Genomic DNA, 17,053 nt, shown 5'->3' on the forward strand with positions numbered 1-17,053 from the left:
AAAAAGGAGATGCTCATGCTCAATGGACGGTGATGGCTGCTTAGGCGGTTAGGTGCTCCGCTTCAGATGTCCTTTTCTTTGTTAAAATATACATACTAAGTCTAGTCTGAGATTTAAGTTCGACAGAGATGGCATCTAAACGAGAATTACACTACACTACACTCTCCTTCCAAAAAATGGCCTAAAGATGACTTCATGACGCCATTGCCGAGATGCTAAAAAACCAACTGAGCACTATAAAATTAAGTATGTCTGCGATCGTTCGTGAGGAAATTTCAATTATTTCTTTGTGTTTTGGCTCCCTGAAAAAAGATGTCAGAGGATTCGGGGACAGATTTGACTATATGCAAACTACGGTCTTGCGACATCAAAAAATATTTGATTGCTAGTGTGTCTCGTTTGGAAGAGATGTAGGAGAAGCTATGGCTTTACGAAGACAAGTCCAGACAAAACAATTTAAGGTTGGTGGGCCTACCTGAAGGAGCGGAAGGTGGTAATGCATTTAAGTTCCTACAGACTCAGATTCCTAAGTGGTTGCTATCTTTGCAAGGGAAGGTGATTGAGATTGAACGTGCACATCGCCTGTATGTGAACCAAGATTCCTTCAGGAAGAAAGCATGCACTTTGATTTTCAAGCTTACAACAACAGGCAACTGATTCTGAAAGAAGCTAGAAATTCTGCGTCCCTGAGCAACGAAGTAGTGAAGTTGCAGTTCTTCCCGGATTTCAGCAAGGGCATGTCTTGAAAAAGAAAAGCTATGTCTGAAAAAAGGAAGCGCCTTCAACAGTTGGTAATCGAGTCGTTTCTGTTATACCCGGCAGTGGTTAAAGTGATAAACGTCAGGGAGACTATTCTTTTTATGACCCCCGCAGACCTGGAGAGGTTTGTCTCATTGCTGGATGCCGGCAGTCCGATGGAGTCTTCCCCAAATGCAGGAACCACTAATGGTTAAACTCAGCCTTATAGATACGGTGCTTCCATATTTCAAGCAGGGATTTCAGATTCTATTACTGACATGGACATTTGAAAAAGCGGGACACTGATTCCTGGGTTTTGCCGCACAGTTCGAGTGCATGACCTCAAATAATTTTATTTTTCAGGCAGGTAAGAGAGTGTGCTTTCTCTCTCTGCGGGCTGCTATTGACAGTTTGTTAATTTGTTCTATGTTTTGTTTAAATATTATGTTGTTATTACCAAGGTTTGCTTTTTCTGATTACATTGCTGATTCGGTGGTCCTCTATATTTATGATAAATAATGGATTAATCTGTCGCAGTGAATGACATCAATGTGATATCGTGGAATGTCAACAGTCTGAACTCTGCTAAAAAGAACAAAATGCCTGGATTATTTACATCATAAGAGAGCCAATGTAGCTCACTGTAAGCAATGTAAGAAAATAGAAAATAAAAAATTCATAATAGAAAAATCAGAAGTGGATGAAAATGGGTGGTTAACATATACTTTGGGATCATGGAATAATTTTAAAATAGTTTTTGTTTCAGTTTATGCCCCTAATAAATTTGATGCAGATTTTTTCCCTTCTCTTACCAAGCTCCTCTTTGATTTTGGTGATTACTGCCTGGTGGTGGGTATATCTGGAGGATGAAAAATAAAAATTGTAGGGACTACACTTCCAGACAATAGACTTTTACAAGACTTTTACGCACTTTGTTTTTAGAGAGATCAGAATACTGCTCTTATCTCCCTGATTCTGAAAAAAGGGAAAGATCCTTTCAGTTGCTCCAGCTATAGACCAATTTCATTAATCTGTACAAACACTAAGGTTTATGCAAAAGTTCTAGCCCGTCATTTAGATCAAATTGTGGGATCTTTAATTTCATATGATCAGACAGGATTTCTTAAGGGTCGCAGTGCTACCGATAATGTCCGACATCTTTTGAATATTATAGACAAGACCAATCTGACAGACGATCAAAGTGCTATTCTCTCACTAGACGCAGAGAAAGCCTTTGATTGGGTCGAATGGACATCTATTTGAAGTGTTTTGGTTTTGGCTTACATTTTATACATATGGTACAAACTCTTTTTACAAATTCAGCTGCACAGGTGTCATCAGGGATGAGCTACTCAAGTGCATTTCTGCTGGGCAGAGGCACAAGACAGGGCTGCCCACTGTCACGACTGCTGTTTGCCCTCTCATTAGAGCCAGGCAATCTGTTTGGATCATATAATTTCCTCTGTCATTATAGACAACTTTAACATTACATTTCTCTTTTTGCTGATGATATTTTACTATATTTGTCTAACATTTCTACTTCTATTGCTCAATATCTTAAATTCCGTGCTTTTAGTAAAGTGAGTGGGTATAAAATTATTTGGGAGAAATCAGTACTAATGCCACTATCAGAACGATGCAATACTTCATCGGTGTCCTTGTTAATTCTAGTCAGTAACTCATTTAGATACTTAGGAATTCAGATCCTTCCTTCACTCCAGGCTGTGGTCAAACAAAAGTATAGTTCTTTCTTCAATAATATTAGACATGACCTAGAGAGATGGGACGCACTATTGCTTTCGTTGCAAGGTAGGATTGCAATCATCAAAATAAATATTCTTCCTACGCTTTTATTTTTGTTTTCTATGATTCCTCTTTCTCCTTATAAAACTTTTTTTAAAGAAGTAAATTATATTATAACAAAATTTATTTGGAATAATAAACGCCCAAGATTTAAAATTAAAACTTTACAGAAAAGTTTTGGCATTCCCTAACATTCAGTTATATTTTTGGGCATGCCGATTGCGTTCTATTAAGACTTGGTTAGAGGTAAATTCTGAGATTGCATGGCGTAACCATATGATTTGAAACATGCTAAGGCGCTTTTAATAAATTTATAATTTTTAATAAAAGCGCCAACATAGTTTTCTAGTCTCTTCAAGAGAATGTAGTGATCAATAGTATTGAACGCTGCGCTGATCTAATGCTAGATCTAATGGCACTAACAACAAGAAACAACGATCAGATGATAGAAGCAGGTCATTAATAACTCTAATGAGAGCAGTCTCAGTTTATATGTTAAGGTCTAAATCCTGATTGGAAATTCTCGCAGATACAATTTTTCTCTAAGAATGAATATAGGTGTGAGGATACTACCTTTTCTAGTATCTAGTATTCTAGGATCTATGACTTCTGTAAGCAAATCTTTTAATAGTTTAGATGGAATAGGGTCTAACATACATGTTGCTGGTTTAGATTTGATAATAGAATTGTGGTTGACTAACTTAAAATTTTATATGATGTCTGCAAATTCACTGGATGTGCTAACAAATTCACAAAAGAGTCCCCAATTCAGAAACCCTTCATCTTTAAGCCATGGTTGGATCAAGCGGTGTTTGTTCTGGGAGATATTTTTGATAACCAAGGCTTAAAATCATTTCAGGATTTGAAACAATGTTACAATCTTCCTGGACATTCTTATTTTCTGTACCTGAGGTTGAGAAGTGCAATGCGCACTTATGGAGTACCATGGAATGAAAATCTGGACATTCATCCACTGAGGGACTGGGTGAATTTTTCTCAGGCACATGGACCAGTTTCATACATCTATAGCAAACGGCTTAATTATGGCTCCCATTCACTTGCCATCACTACAATATAGGAAAAGGAACTGGCCGCCTACAAGCTGAACTGGGTCTGGATATGGGAAAGTATTGTGGTGACTTTTGCTACTCCAACGCGTGTTGCACAAAATGAAGCACTTTCCCACTCCCTTTTGTACATTGTGTAATTCAAATACTGTGGGGCTATATATGCATGTTTTTTTTGACTGTCCACTTATTAGTAGATTTTGGCATAAGGCTTTACATACAATCTCTGAACTTTGTGATAGGTTTATCCCTAAATATGCCAATATTTGTTTACTGAATGATGATTGTGATCTTAATTTAAGTTTACTAACGTAGGATATTTCACAATATTTAAAATTTGGCATGAACCCACATTCCCGCCTAACAAAATGTGGTTATAAAATTAAAAAAGATTGCGCTGCTGGAGCATTCTACAGCAATAATTAACAGAGCTAAACACAAAACCATCAAAGCATGGTTTTGAGAAACTTTCAGATATAATAACCAGATAGACTATAATATATTGAAAGATAAAAAAGGTAATATCTCAGGTGTGTATAAACAGCAATTGTCACCCCAGAGACAATTTGTTTTATTTTATGTTTTTATGTAAGTATTTTCTTTTAAGCAACCCTGGATTGTATATAGTTGTTGCTAGCTATGTATGCTGGCTTTGTTCTAATAAATAAACAATCATAAAAAAATTAGTGGTAAAAAAGGTACATACCTGAAGTGCAAGAACATTTGGCCCCTCTCTAAACGTTAAATGATCTGTGGAGCACAGTTAAAGTTAATGATCTAATTAAGTCACTAAATAAATGATAATTGAACATTATTGATGAACACATACTGTTAACAATCAACATCACTGAAGAAAAAAAGCTGACTTCAGCCAAAGATGAAATCAACTGAAAAAATAAGGCATTAAATCTCAGCAGATGGAGCTTAAGCATCACCAGCTTCAATCATTACTAACCAGATTGACTTTATTTCTGTCAAATGTCTACAGAAGCTCTTACTAAGAGTTACAAAGAATCATATGTTGATGTTTTATTGGTCATCATCGTGGAGATCAGTGATTGCTTCAGTTGGGCTGTTGACCCTTGACTCCTCTGTGTCACATAGTTTGGACTCTTTTTCTTGTCCCATGTGCTCTGTGTATCCTACTTTCTGGTAATTGTCTTATTGTGTTCAGGTGTGTCTTGTTAATTTAGTCATTTATTTTGTGTATATAAATTCCTGTCTGCCTTAGGTTAAATCGTCAGTTCTCATCTTTAATATGTATTGGTCTACTCTGTCTGCCTGCCTGGCGATGAATGACCTCAATTTCCTCATCCTCCTGCTGGAGCAGGGGGATCGTTCTCTCGTGGACTACACAGAGGAATTCGTAGCCCTCGCCAGTGACTCGCGTTACCTAGACAGCTTCTTGTGACTTGTGGACTTAACACCTCGAGCGAAGCTGTCCGGGAATGATCCTTGAGAGCGCATTGCTGCATACATTGAGTGGGTCCTGCCCCACTTAGGATCCAGAGCCCACCACTTCACCATGACGTGGAGCCTCAACCAGAGCCCACCAATGACAGAGGATCGGAGTTAGCAGTGACCACCAAGCCATTGCCAGCAGGAGCAGCAGAGCCGTGGATCGGCATGCAACCCGAGCCAACGTCGTCAGACCAGGTGCATGAGCCGGCAAGACAGCACGCCACGGTGGAGAAAGCCGACTATAGTGAAAGCGCGGAGTGGAGCTCTGCCTACTGCACAAAGGCTGAGGGTGAGCTTATAATCCATCTGGGGCTGCTGGATCTACAGGAGGACCTGGATGACTGTGATCTGGCAATAGACATGGCACATCCCCTGTATCCCCGCTGGTCCCATCAAGCCATAAAGTTTTCCCACCCTGCCACCCTATCCAACCTCCGTCGATGTCTCCTAACCGCCCCTATGTTCACCATCAGCACACAATTTAGTGATGGGGTTTGCCACAGGTCTGCCAGTCACCATCATCATGGGTGGAGTTCACCTCGTCATCAAGTCCTGGACTTCACCTCGGCTTGTAGACCCGTTGGCTCCTCCTTGGCTCCTAGCGCCCTCCTCTTCACCATGTCCCATCAGTCCACCAGCTCTGCCAGCTCCTCCACTGCGTGATTCTGGTTCCCCGTCTCTGCATCGGTCACCACTGTCATCGCCGTTGCCTTGGTCCTCCTGCTACTTGGTGTCGCCCTGGCTCTTCGGCACTCTGTCTTCGTTAAACTGTTAAAGTTATATTCTCGTCAAGTGCTCTTTTCCTGAACCACACTGATTGTTATCATATTATGTAAATTGTGCTTCTGTGCAATGTAGATACACAGGCATCAAGAAGCAGCCAAAAAAAATGCACACAAAAAACACGATTTCATGATGTTCCTTCAAATGGATTATAAGCAGGAAAAAATAAGCTCACCTGCTACCACAAGCTTTTGAATCAACATTGCAGAAATGTTTGCTGTGAAACAATATTCCAATTGCTTAGAAGCATACTAGTTAAAGTTTTTTTAAAATGGTCAAGAGCACAACTAAAGTAAACACTAACCACAAATATGGCGCCATTTTTTTTTTCTTGACCAATAAAACTTCTTGACATATAAAACTTTGTTAGAGCTTCTGTAGACATACCATAAACTCAATCTGGGGTCTGTTCTTCGTACAACTTGCTTATTACATCTAAGATGATTTGAAAGATGCCAGGTCGTCTAATCCTAATAACTGCTCTTTGGCTTTTGGTTCTTCAAACAAATTAGCACATTAGATTACTGCATATTCTTGTGTTCCCCAAAAAGGGCAAATATACCCATACCTGAAACCACGACAGCTGCAAGACAGCAAGTGATTATCATATAATTAAAAAAGACACATGACGAAACACTTTTATAATGAAACAAAATACATAAATATATAATAGGTAAATGAACTATGCACTGTTTTATTTAAATTGAATGTTTTTTTACATGATTCCCAATTATTTATATTCACAATTTCTTGTAACTATTTGTAGCCCCTACATGCTTTAAATTTTCATTTGAATGTTGTAATTAGCAATTAGTTTAATTTTCTCAGATTTTTTACATGGCAGCATTAATTAGTTTCTTAAGGGTCAAGTATCTCCTGTGCTCCTTCAGTGAGACCAAATACACTCTGAATAGAGTGGATTTTACTTTAGCGGATGTTCATTATTAATGCTCAATCATCATGTAATTATTAACTTAATTAGCCCATTAACTTTAACTATGATTTAGCGTTAACTCTATTCAGAGAACATTTGGTCCCTCTCTAACTAGAATTAATTTTACTCTGGGGAGTTTTTTGTGTACCAGGAAAATATGTAACAGGTGCTACCACATTTTTTATTGATTGTATGTATTATTGGATAGTGTTGGCATGCTTAAGTGCAGTTGTTATGACACATGCTCAATTGCTCATCTATAGGCAAGTGGCAGGTGTGAGGCCACCTCAAGTTACATCCCATCAGAGCACAGCCCCTGTTAGAGAGCTCATGTCAGAAGTGTGTGTCCAGCCTTCCCAACCAGCTGCTATTGGCCACCCTCAAACACTGAGACGCAACATAAGTCTTCCTGATGACTGCAGTGAGTGATGCTTCAAAAACAGATTTTCAAGTCACTGTGATCTTTGACAACTTACACAATTTTCATGATTTTCAGGAGACGTTTTCATAACATATTCAGTGGACACTGCAGCAGAATTGATGCCCTTTGTGAATTTTTTGCTCAATCAGGGATTCAGACCAGCTGTAAGAATATGTCCTTTTTGTTTATTTACATTGTCAATGTAAATTGTAAAACATTTGATTGTTACAATATCTCTCTCTCTCTCTTTTTGCAGATTGATATATTTGAAGACAGAGTTAGACAAATGGACATCAACAAATGGATGGACAGTTTTTTAAAAAATGTAAGAATCTATGTATTATAGCTTTAACAGTGCAAAAACGTAAGATGATTAGTGCAATATATGTAAATATTACAAGCATTCAGTTCAGTAAGTTTAAATACTGTGAATTTTGGATACTATAATTGGCCATCTTAGTCAGTCAACATGACAACATGAGTCAAAACTCTACCACTGAGAGGATTCATATGGAACAAGAGGATTAGAGGGATGAGGCATAACCAGAGAAATGAAAGAATGAGGTGAAGAGAGGTAGATGACTGACCAACGCAAAGCTGAGTGGAGTCAGAGACCTTAGTATTGCTATTTAAGTAATAATTTTTCTTGAGCACAAGTGCAAGGAAATTCCTTATATGGAAAAATGCATCTGATAAAACTAGTGTTGGGTATGGCAAACTCTGGGTATGTTCGACTAACGGCACTATGTCCAAAATGTTGTACGAATCCGGCAGCCTTCAAGTTTATTCCTGCAAACATAGACAATTCCATATAGCATCTAGTAGGTTATAAGTTAATAAATACACAGAATCTAGAATTAAATCAGTCATTTGAAAACAGTGTGAGTGATTCAGTATAGCATTGTAATTCTTTCTTTCACTCTGTCAAAGTGGTTTTACATCAGTGCATCTCGTCTGCAATAAACTGATCCAAGACTTTTGCTCGCATTTCAGGACATTTGACAAAAATGTATCATTTTCAAGCCAAACTTGAGCGCCACATCTAAAGCCATATTGTGAGTTATTTTTCATAGTTTGCTGTTGATCTTAAAGGAATAGTTCACCTAAAAATTTCAATTCTGTCATCATTTACTCTCCCTCAAGTAGTTCCAAACCTGTATAAATTTCTTTGTTCTGCTAAACACAAAGGAAGATATTTTGTTAGACAGTGATCTAGGTTATTACACCTGGGTTATTTAGGTTTAACAGTTACCTCAGTTTTTTTCTAAATGTAGCATAAATTGCTTGTTGTAACAGAAATATTTTTAAGGGATTTTTATTTTGACGGGTTGGCCCGTTTTCAATATGTTCGCGGGAGAAAAAAAAAGTGGTCTGAAAAAAAGAGAGACACGCCATGACTGGTGTGTAAGGGAAACATGTTTTTTGTGGAGCTGTATAGTAACAATTGTAAAACTTTAATTTATGTTTAGTCAGTTAAGTGAGCACTAATGCTGTCGTGTGAGACTGGGAGGGCCAGAAATTGTGTGAGTCTCGTTGCAAAAGTTTGGCTGACTGCATCGTCAAGTGGAGTTCGGAGTGAGGGCCTGGCGGAGAGCATGTGAGACATAGTTGCTGGAGTCATTCAAACTGCGTGCATCTTGGGAGAGTTTTTCTGCGTTCCCAAGTCATTTTTGTGAGCTATGCTTTGCGTGAGAGACATTCATTTCTTGCTGTACGTCATTCAAGTGCACTTGTTAGCACGCGAGAATGTGAACATGAACTGGAAGTGAGGGTTACACAGAGTTTCATTTTCTCTCTGCTCTTTCGAGTATTTTTGCATTTTTGTCAAGATTGTCCATCGTCCATTCTTTTGAGAACCACTTTTCTCCTGTGACCGAATCACAGGGTTGTGGCTGAGCTGTGCCATTTTGTTCCAGAAAAGGTTTTGTGTTTTTTTTTTTTTTTGTTTAGCTGCATGTCTGCATGTTAGCAGAGGGAACACACACCCTACAGTGTGCCTGCCAGTCCCATAAGAAAAACAAGCCTGAAAAACCAATACAAATAAAAATACAAATGAGAGCATAACATACACATTAACACCCCCACTTGCTCTCACATCGCAAAACAAGAAGGTTCATACACCAAACAGAAACACATTAAATTTCATTAATTTTAGTTTTGTTGCTGGTTTTGTCAGTACATCTGCAACCATATTGTCAGTTGGACAGTACTACAGACTAATCCTTCCTTCATTTATTACAAACCTCAAGAAATGTCCATATGTTTACATCTGTCTATATACAGGATTTTTTTGCTAAGGCAATAGCACTCTGATTGTCCTCATAGATTTTAGACTTATACTCCAGACCATCAATGTTTTGTAGCAATTGTTCAAGGTTTAGGCATTCTTGTACAGTCATGGCTAGCACTCACAAGCACTCTGCCTCACAAGTGGATAGTACCATTCTTGCTTGGACTAATGCAGTAACCTGTAGTACTTCGCCTGTCCGTTACATCAGCTGCCCAATTTGCATCAATGTATGCATGTATCAGCTGCTCGCTGACACCTCTTCTATAACATAACTCCTTGTTCTGGGTGCCTGCCAAATATCTTAAAACATGCTTTACAGTATTCCATTGCTCTACATTTGGCTTAGCAAAATATTGTGACAGTTTACTACAAAACTTAGATTTGGCCTCGTACATGTTGCCAGGTCGATTAAGCTACCTACAGCCTGTATGTATTTTCTGACATCATTCATTACCTCAGCATCATCAGTGTAGTAAAATTTTTGTTCACAGGGGGTAGCCCTAGACTTACAATCCTTCATATCAAATCCCATAAGTATTTTCTTGACATACTTGTATTGTGACATCTTAACGTAGTCAACAACTTGTTCAAAATCAATGCCAAGAAAATATTTCAGTTTTCTTAAATCCTTCATTCTAAATTTTAACATGAGCATCTTTTTCACATCATTAAGCACAATTACATCATTGGCTGCAATAATCAGGTCATCAGCCCATATGATTATAAGCACTTTCTCAGTTTCTGTAATCTTTGTGCAAACACACTGATCAACTGGGTTATGAACAAACTTGATTTCACATAAATACTCATGTAATATTATGTTCCAGTTCCTCCCTGACTGCTTCAGTCCATACAGTGATTTTTCCAGTTTATACACTAGTTTTTCACTGGTTTTCGATTTTACCTCAATACCTTCCTTTTACCTCTGGTTGTTTTATATAAATTTCACACTATTGGTGCATAAATAATTATATTCAGTTTTCACATCCATTTGATGAAGAATAAAATTTTCCTGTACTGCCCTCTGAATTACCACTCTGATACTACTTATATGTGCGGTTGGAGAAAAAGTCTCATCATAGTTCACATCCTTCACCTGACTGTACCCTTTTGGCAACATATCGTGCCTTGTATATGTCTGTTCTATCACTCTCCTCTTAACTGTGTAGACCCATTTACCCCCACTACTTCTTTACCTTCAGGTAAATTGGTCAGGGTAAAGGTTTAATTTAGCTTTAATGACTGTACCTCATCATCCATGACCTTAACCCACTCATTTGCATTTACTGATGTTGCAGCTTCTTTGTATGTTTGTGGTACACTGCATAATAATCTGTAACAATAATCAGTGTTAGTTACATCGTTTTAAAAACCACAAACATAGTCATTTAAATAACCTGGTCTCTTCCTTTCCCTGGTAGGATTTCTTTTCTGTTCAGGTTAATCTTCCTCCTTTTGCATCTGGCTACTACACACTACTGGCTCTTTTACTGTGACTTGCCCTTCAATACTCTGCAGCTCAACATTAGGGATTTTTATGACAGATACTTTAGGATTATTGCTGACCCTGGAATCATTATTATCATCATCATCATCATCATATATCCATCTCAGTACTCATTTTGGATACAAACTCCACTAGTCTTTGTTTCTTTATTTTCTTGCTACTAGGATAGTAGATCATGTATGCTGGACTATTCTTATCATATCCAATGAACATACAGCTTGAGTCCAACTTTCCCTTGTCATGCTTGTAAGCATAACATGTTAACCCAAACTTTCTACATTTTAAGATGAAGTGGTCTGTTTTGTGCATTTATTGAAACATCTGTTTCTCACTACAGCAGCTGTCTGGATTGCATAGGTCCACAATGTTTTTGGTAGCCCACTCTCTATTAACATCCATCTAGCCATGTTGAATAAGGTTCTCCAGTTTTGTTCAGCAGTGCCATTCTGGTGTGGAGAGTATGGGGCAGATGTCTCATGCCAAATACAGCTCCTACTTAGTAATACTCTTTACCTGTAAACTCCGTTCAGTTGTCAGATCTGATGCACTTAACCTTACCATATGAAGCCATGTCAGCAAGACAATCACTGTGTCATTCTTATTTTTAAAAACATATACAAACACGGCACTGGAATAATCATCTGTGAAAGATAATGTATACCTATGACCATCTCTGGACACTAGGTCTGTAGGCCCTGCCAAATCTGTGTGCACCATTTCTAGAGCTGCTTTTCCCCTTGCATCTGGCCCCCTGTTCCTAGTCTGGATAAACTTCCCCTGTGTGCAAACTTCACAGCATGGGACTGATTTCCTTTCACTTCTCTTAATTTCCATACCTTTAACAACACCTTTAATTACATCTTCATAATTGCAATGCTCTAAGATCTCATGCCAGATCTCATGCAAATCATAGGATTTGTTACATTGTTACATTTGTCAACACATTTATTGTCCATTGTGTGCAAATAATACAGTTTGTCGTGTACATGTATGGGACATTTGGTACCATCTCTATGTAGAAGAATGTTCTTCCCCTCTTTGAAGATCACTGTTGCTTCATTAGAGGTGGCTGCTTTCACAGAGAAAATACACCTAGTGCCATCAGCCAATTCCACACAGTGTGTACTGGCCCGAAAACTGCTTTCAAAACTCCGAAACTTTGCAGTGTCTGTGATCATATGTGAGGTTGCACCCGCCTCCACCATTAGGTCTCTCCTCCTCATGCACCTGCATCTCAGCGTGGCATGGAAGAGATGCTCCTTCCCTTGCTCTGCTACTCATGTTTTCAATGGAACTTGTTCCAAACTTGGGTACACGCAATATACGTTGCAACTTTCACCCGGCGCAACTACATAAACTTTGTCACATTACCTGGGCCCACAACCTGTTAGCAGAGCAAACAAACAACACATGGTACACGTGATACTCTTTTCCATGTTACACTCCAGCCACTCTGACTGGCATGTCTTTTTATTAAACAAAACAGGCATGTGTGCTCAATCAGTCCGTGATTAGGTCACATGACACAACACACACCCTGCATTGTGCCCGCCCGCCCCACAAGAAAAACAAGACTGAAAAACCAATACAAATAAAAATACAAATGAGAGCATAACAAACACATTAACAAAAGGCTTCAATTTAATGATGTATATCATACAATAGTGTAAGAAAAAAAACATTCACATTGTGCACATTGAGACTCAAAGAATTGGGGTGGGGACTAGGATCCTTTCGCTCTTAAGTCTTCCAGGGCAACACTTTCATTTCCCATACAAAACGAGACCTACAGTTTCGTTACATCGTCATCCATTTTTTTTATCGACTATGCATTCTGCTAGTTTGGTGTGTTTCACCAAGACGTGTCATAACAGTGAAAACTAACTTCATGTCTCCTGATAAAATCTCCCAGAGGTAACATGCAAAGCATGAACAGGTAACGGCCCTAGTACTGAGATTTAAGGTACTTCATATTCAGTGTTAGGAGTAATGCATTACAGAAGTAACACAATTACATATATATTTTACTTTTTGCTCTAACGCAGTACTGTAACAGATTACTAATAACATTTTGGTAATATATACACCTTACAATCTCAGTAATGCGTGTTACAACATGTTTTAACCTAAAATAATGTGGTTCCTGTGGTTTAAAAAGCTGCATTTCTAGCCCTAACTGGTTTTAAAATGTAATTTTAGCAAACACTAAACAGAATCATAGACCTACTTTACCTTAGTGGTTGATAAATTCGCTACAGCGGTCATTCAAAGACTGGACAGAGCATGAACACCTAAAATACATATATAGATTCAGTTGAATGATAAAGTTTAGGTTACCCTCTTTAAATTAATGCTGTTGAACTATTTGCTAAAATGACATAACCTCATCAGCAATGCTGAAATATAAGCATGGTTTTGTCTGTCAGATGTGCGTGAATATTGCATGTTACTATAAACACTACTTTTTCTTTTAGAGTTATCACTGGCTGGTAGAAAGACATAAATGGGTTCCATAGACGTTTTTACCTAAAAATTTAAATATAGGTGTGAATACTTACATTTTAGACACATTGTCAGTAGCCAGTGAAAATAAATCTCTAGGAAAACTGTTGTGCATCTCAGATTAACACACAGCAGCATTTCATTAATGAATACATGTTTTTAAAAGAACAACCAATCAAATATTCAGTGAGCCATTCTGCTTCAATCATTGATGAATGACTGAATAACTCCCTTATTAAGACAGGGATTTGCCACCACCTACTGGTGCTGTGAGATTTTTTTTGCTTACACTTATATTTTTTTAATAATTTAATATTTTACTTTTTTTTTTTTTTTTATTAAAATATTAGTTTCAAATGTTATTTTTGTTATGTCGATTCAGTTTTTTTTTCTGAATTCACACAATAATAATAATATTATCTTTAATAACAATCTTACATTGATGTGCATGTTAATCAATCTTTTAATTAAGATGAATTTACTAATTAGTTAATACATTTTATTTTATTAATTGGCACATTGTTACAAACAGCACCTCTGTGGCTCTCTCCAACCGCCACCGGAGGGAGCTCTCACCTGAGTACTGATCGTCACAGACTCAGTTTCCCACAACCCCGTGCATTGGGCTGATTAGCCCTGCCAGGTGTTTCCCATCTACACGCCCCATATAAAGAACTTCCTCACGGACACTCGTTGCGAAGTCTTGTTTGTTTCGGCTGCAATTCTGAGTGTTTATTCCTGTGTTTGATTACCTGTTGCTGACATAGATCGTGTTTGTTCTCTGATTGTTCTGCCTACCGACCTTTTGCCTGTTATCGTTTATGTCTTTTGGATCTCCCTTGTATTGTACCGATTTCTCCTGTTTGACCCTGCCTGCCTGGCCATGAATAAACCTCGTCGCATATGGATCCAACTGTCTTTGACCCTTCGTTACACACATAATGTAATTACATGTTTTTTAATCATTTAACAGGCCTGTGTAAATATACCCCCACCCCTTTCTACTTTAACTGAAATATAATAAAAATGAAAAGAAAAAGAGGTTTTGTACATCTTGTGCCTTTTAAGGGTTGCATTTTAATGAATTGGGTATCTCTGCCATAATTTACCTTTGGTGTTATCCAAACTGTACTTTTGTAATTTTAACAGTCATTGTTACTTACTGTATTGTGCCAAAAGTTTTTCACTTTGCCAATTACATTATTCTATAGATTTGGAGACCTAAATAGTCGTACTATACAACGTCGGCCTTACACTAGTTAAGCTGCAATGAACATTTTAGCTATTTGGATTGGCTTGTCATGCAAAAGCAGTGTAATGCATTACAATTCAGAGACAGTAACTGTTACTATATAATGTATTAAAATTTGGAAGTAACTTGCCCAACTCTGTCCATATTTCCCTTGTGATCGTTATGACACCTCCTTATTTACTGCTGCAAGCTGGTAAGTACGATTTAAACCATGCTAAGGCATTTCCACTAATGCCAACATAGTTTTCTAGTTGTTACGTCCCTGGGCGTATTGTTATTGTTTTTATTATCTTTCTAGTACAATGTGTGTGAGACTGAGAGTGGAGTATATATGTTGGCAGTCCAATTTTTGCTGTGGAGTGACACACTTCTCCCCTGCTCCAGACTGAACTCTGCAATCGCTGTTGTAGTCTGAGTTTGCATAGTGATTTAGCAGTGGCTAGTATGCTACATACAGTGGAATGTTTTTAAGGTAGAACCTGTGAATGCATTTGAGTGGAAGATAAGTAAACAAGTGTATATAGCTTTGATTTCTCTGTCTGTTGTTTTAGGCCTTGCTCTCTCCTGAGAAATGTAGTGAATCTCTTTCTTTTGTGCTGTTTGGCAGTTTTTTGGTGGGTGAGGAAGCTGGTAGATGGAGTTTGCTTTCACTCTCCAACCAATTACAGAAGTTTTTGAATGTTGTAGAAAAGCAGATTTACTGTTGATTGCAGACTTTTTTTAATATCAGTGTTCCTATGGAGGCAGCAAAAAGAACTATCCAACAAGTGTTGCATTATAAGCTTGTATAAACTGGGATTTTACCACGGTCTGCTGCTATGGAGGAACAGGTGGAGATTTTGGCTGATATGTAGCAAGGGTCAACATTCAGTGACTTCCAATTGTGAGCAGCACCCAGAGACAATTAATTGTGAATAAGGGATTTAATAAACGAGGCTATAGATAACATACAACATATTAACAAAACGCAGAGAGAGAGAGAAAAAATAATGGCAGTATTTCGCATCAATTAACCACAACCTAGTGAGAATCATCAAAGAATCAAAATTCACCTTAAAAGGGTCTCAAACTTAACCACGCATCCAAGTAGTTATAAAAGTTACTTGCATTAGTTTTTTTTGCTGCAGAAGAATCCTGATGCGGTAGACAAGAAGTTCTTGATGATTTCTTTAGGTGTGAGCTGGAGGTTTTCCCCTGGTTCCTCTTGAAGGTAGGAAAGTTCACAGTGAGATGGCAAAGTTATTTGAAGATAACTACCAGAAGGTTGGACTCAAGAGTTGAGTCTGTAGAGAATCCGTCTCAATGAAAGGAAGATTTTGAGCATCGAATAGTCGGTGTTAGGGACTTTTGATAGTTTTGAGCGGGAGAAAGTTTCTTTGTTTGCTTTTATGGCCCAATGGCATCTTTATTGCTGGTCTGGAGAGTTGTAGCAACTTTATTCCAAAACACAGTAAAAATGGTATAATGCACTTCATGATTCTATAAGGTAAATTATCATCTGAGGGATAACAAGAGGATTATTTTGATACCAAGAATGAACCCTCTAGAAGATATCAAAGTAGATATAGACATGCTTATAGACATGAATATAGGCATTTAGGGTCTAACTAAAACAAATAAAGAGTTGTATGTGTGTCCCTTTACCTTATTATCCTAATTGCAACAAACATATATGAGTATGCTGTATATTCATAACTGTTTAATCATGGCTTAAAATAAAGAAAATGTCCTTATGTGTTCGCGTGATGTGTATTGCAATCGTGTAGCCAGACCATGTCTCTAGTGAATCCATAGGTGAATGGCACCGGGGTTTGTTTCTCCTCGTTGGAATGTTTTTGGAGCTTTCATGTAGGAACTTAAGAACAAATCTGTTTAGCATCTCTGTGATAATGGGGGAACCATGGGCAATTTAACACCCACAAAGATGTACATATGAGGTCCAGGTCTTTAATTTATCTGCAAATGTTATAAGGGTAAAAGGGTCTTTTAAAACAATGTCCAAACGAATATCTAGATCTTAACCAGACACTACAAACAGTTTCTGCTAGATGGCACAGGGTCTCATCCAACTGAATCAGAAGGAAAACCAATGAAGTAAAGATTCTGAGAGACAGGGGGTCAGTTGTTAATTCTGGAAAAACCTTCACTTGCTAGTTACTCTGGTGAAGATGTGTTATTTCGATGTATTGGTATGCAGTGCCTCAGTGTTCCTCTACATGACCTCTATCTATCTATACACACAAAGTTACTAACCAGATCTGTGAGGCTTGGGATGTGCTCCCACTTACCAATTAA

The 17,053-nt window shown here is 38.0% G+C and overlaps 1 protein-coding gene across 1 annotated transcript in view; it reads left to right on the forward strand.

Moving 5' to 3' along the window:
- LOC122325046 (E3 ubiquitin ligase TRAF3IP2-like) overlaps positions 1-17,053 on the forward strand; it is a 36,241-nt gene that overhangs the window by 8,030 nt on the left and 11,158 nt on the right. Inside the window, exons 3-5 of the mRNA XM_043219880.1 lie at positions 7,050-7,207; positions 7,283-7,371; positions 7,464-7,532. Coding sequence (XP_043075815.1) covers positions 7,050-7,207; positions 7,283-7,371; positions 7,464-7,532 — 316 coding nt within the window. The remainder of the gene's footprint in view (positions 1-7,049; positions 7,208-7,282; positions 7,372-7,463; positions 7,533-17,053) is intronic.

Source organism: Puntigrus tetrazona, chromosome 20, assembly GCF_018831695.1.
Source record: "Puntigrus tetrazona isolate hp1 chromosome 20, ASM1883169v1, whole genome shotgun sequence".
In the NCBI taxonomy this organism is placed as follows: domain Eukaryota; kingdom Metazoa; phylum Chordata; class Actinopteri; order Cypriniformes; family Cyprinidae; genus Puntigrus; species Puntigrus tetrazona.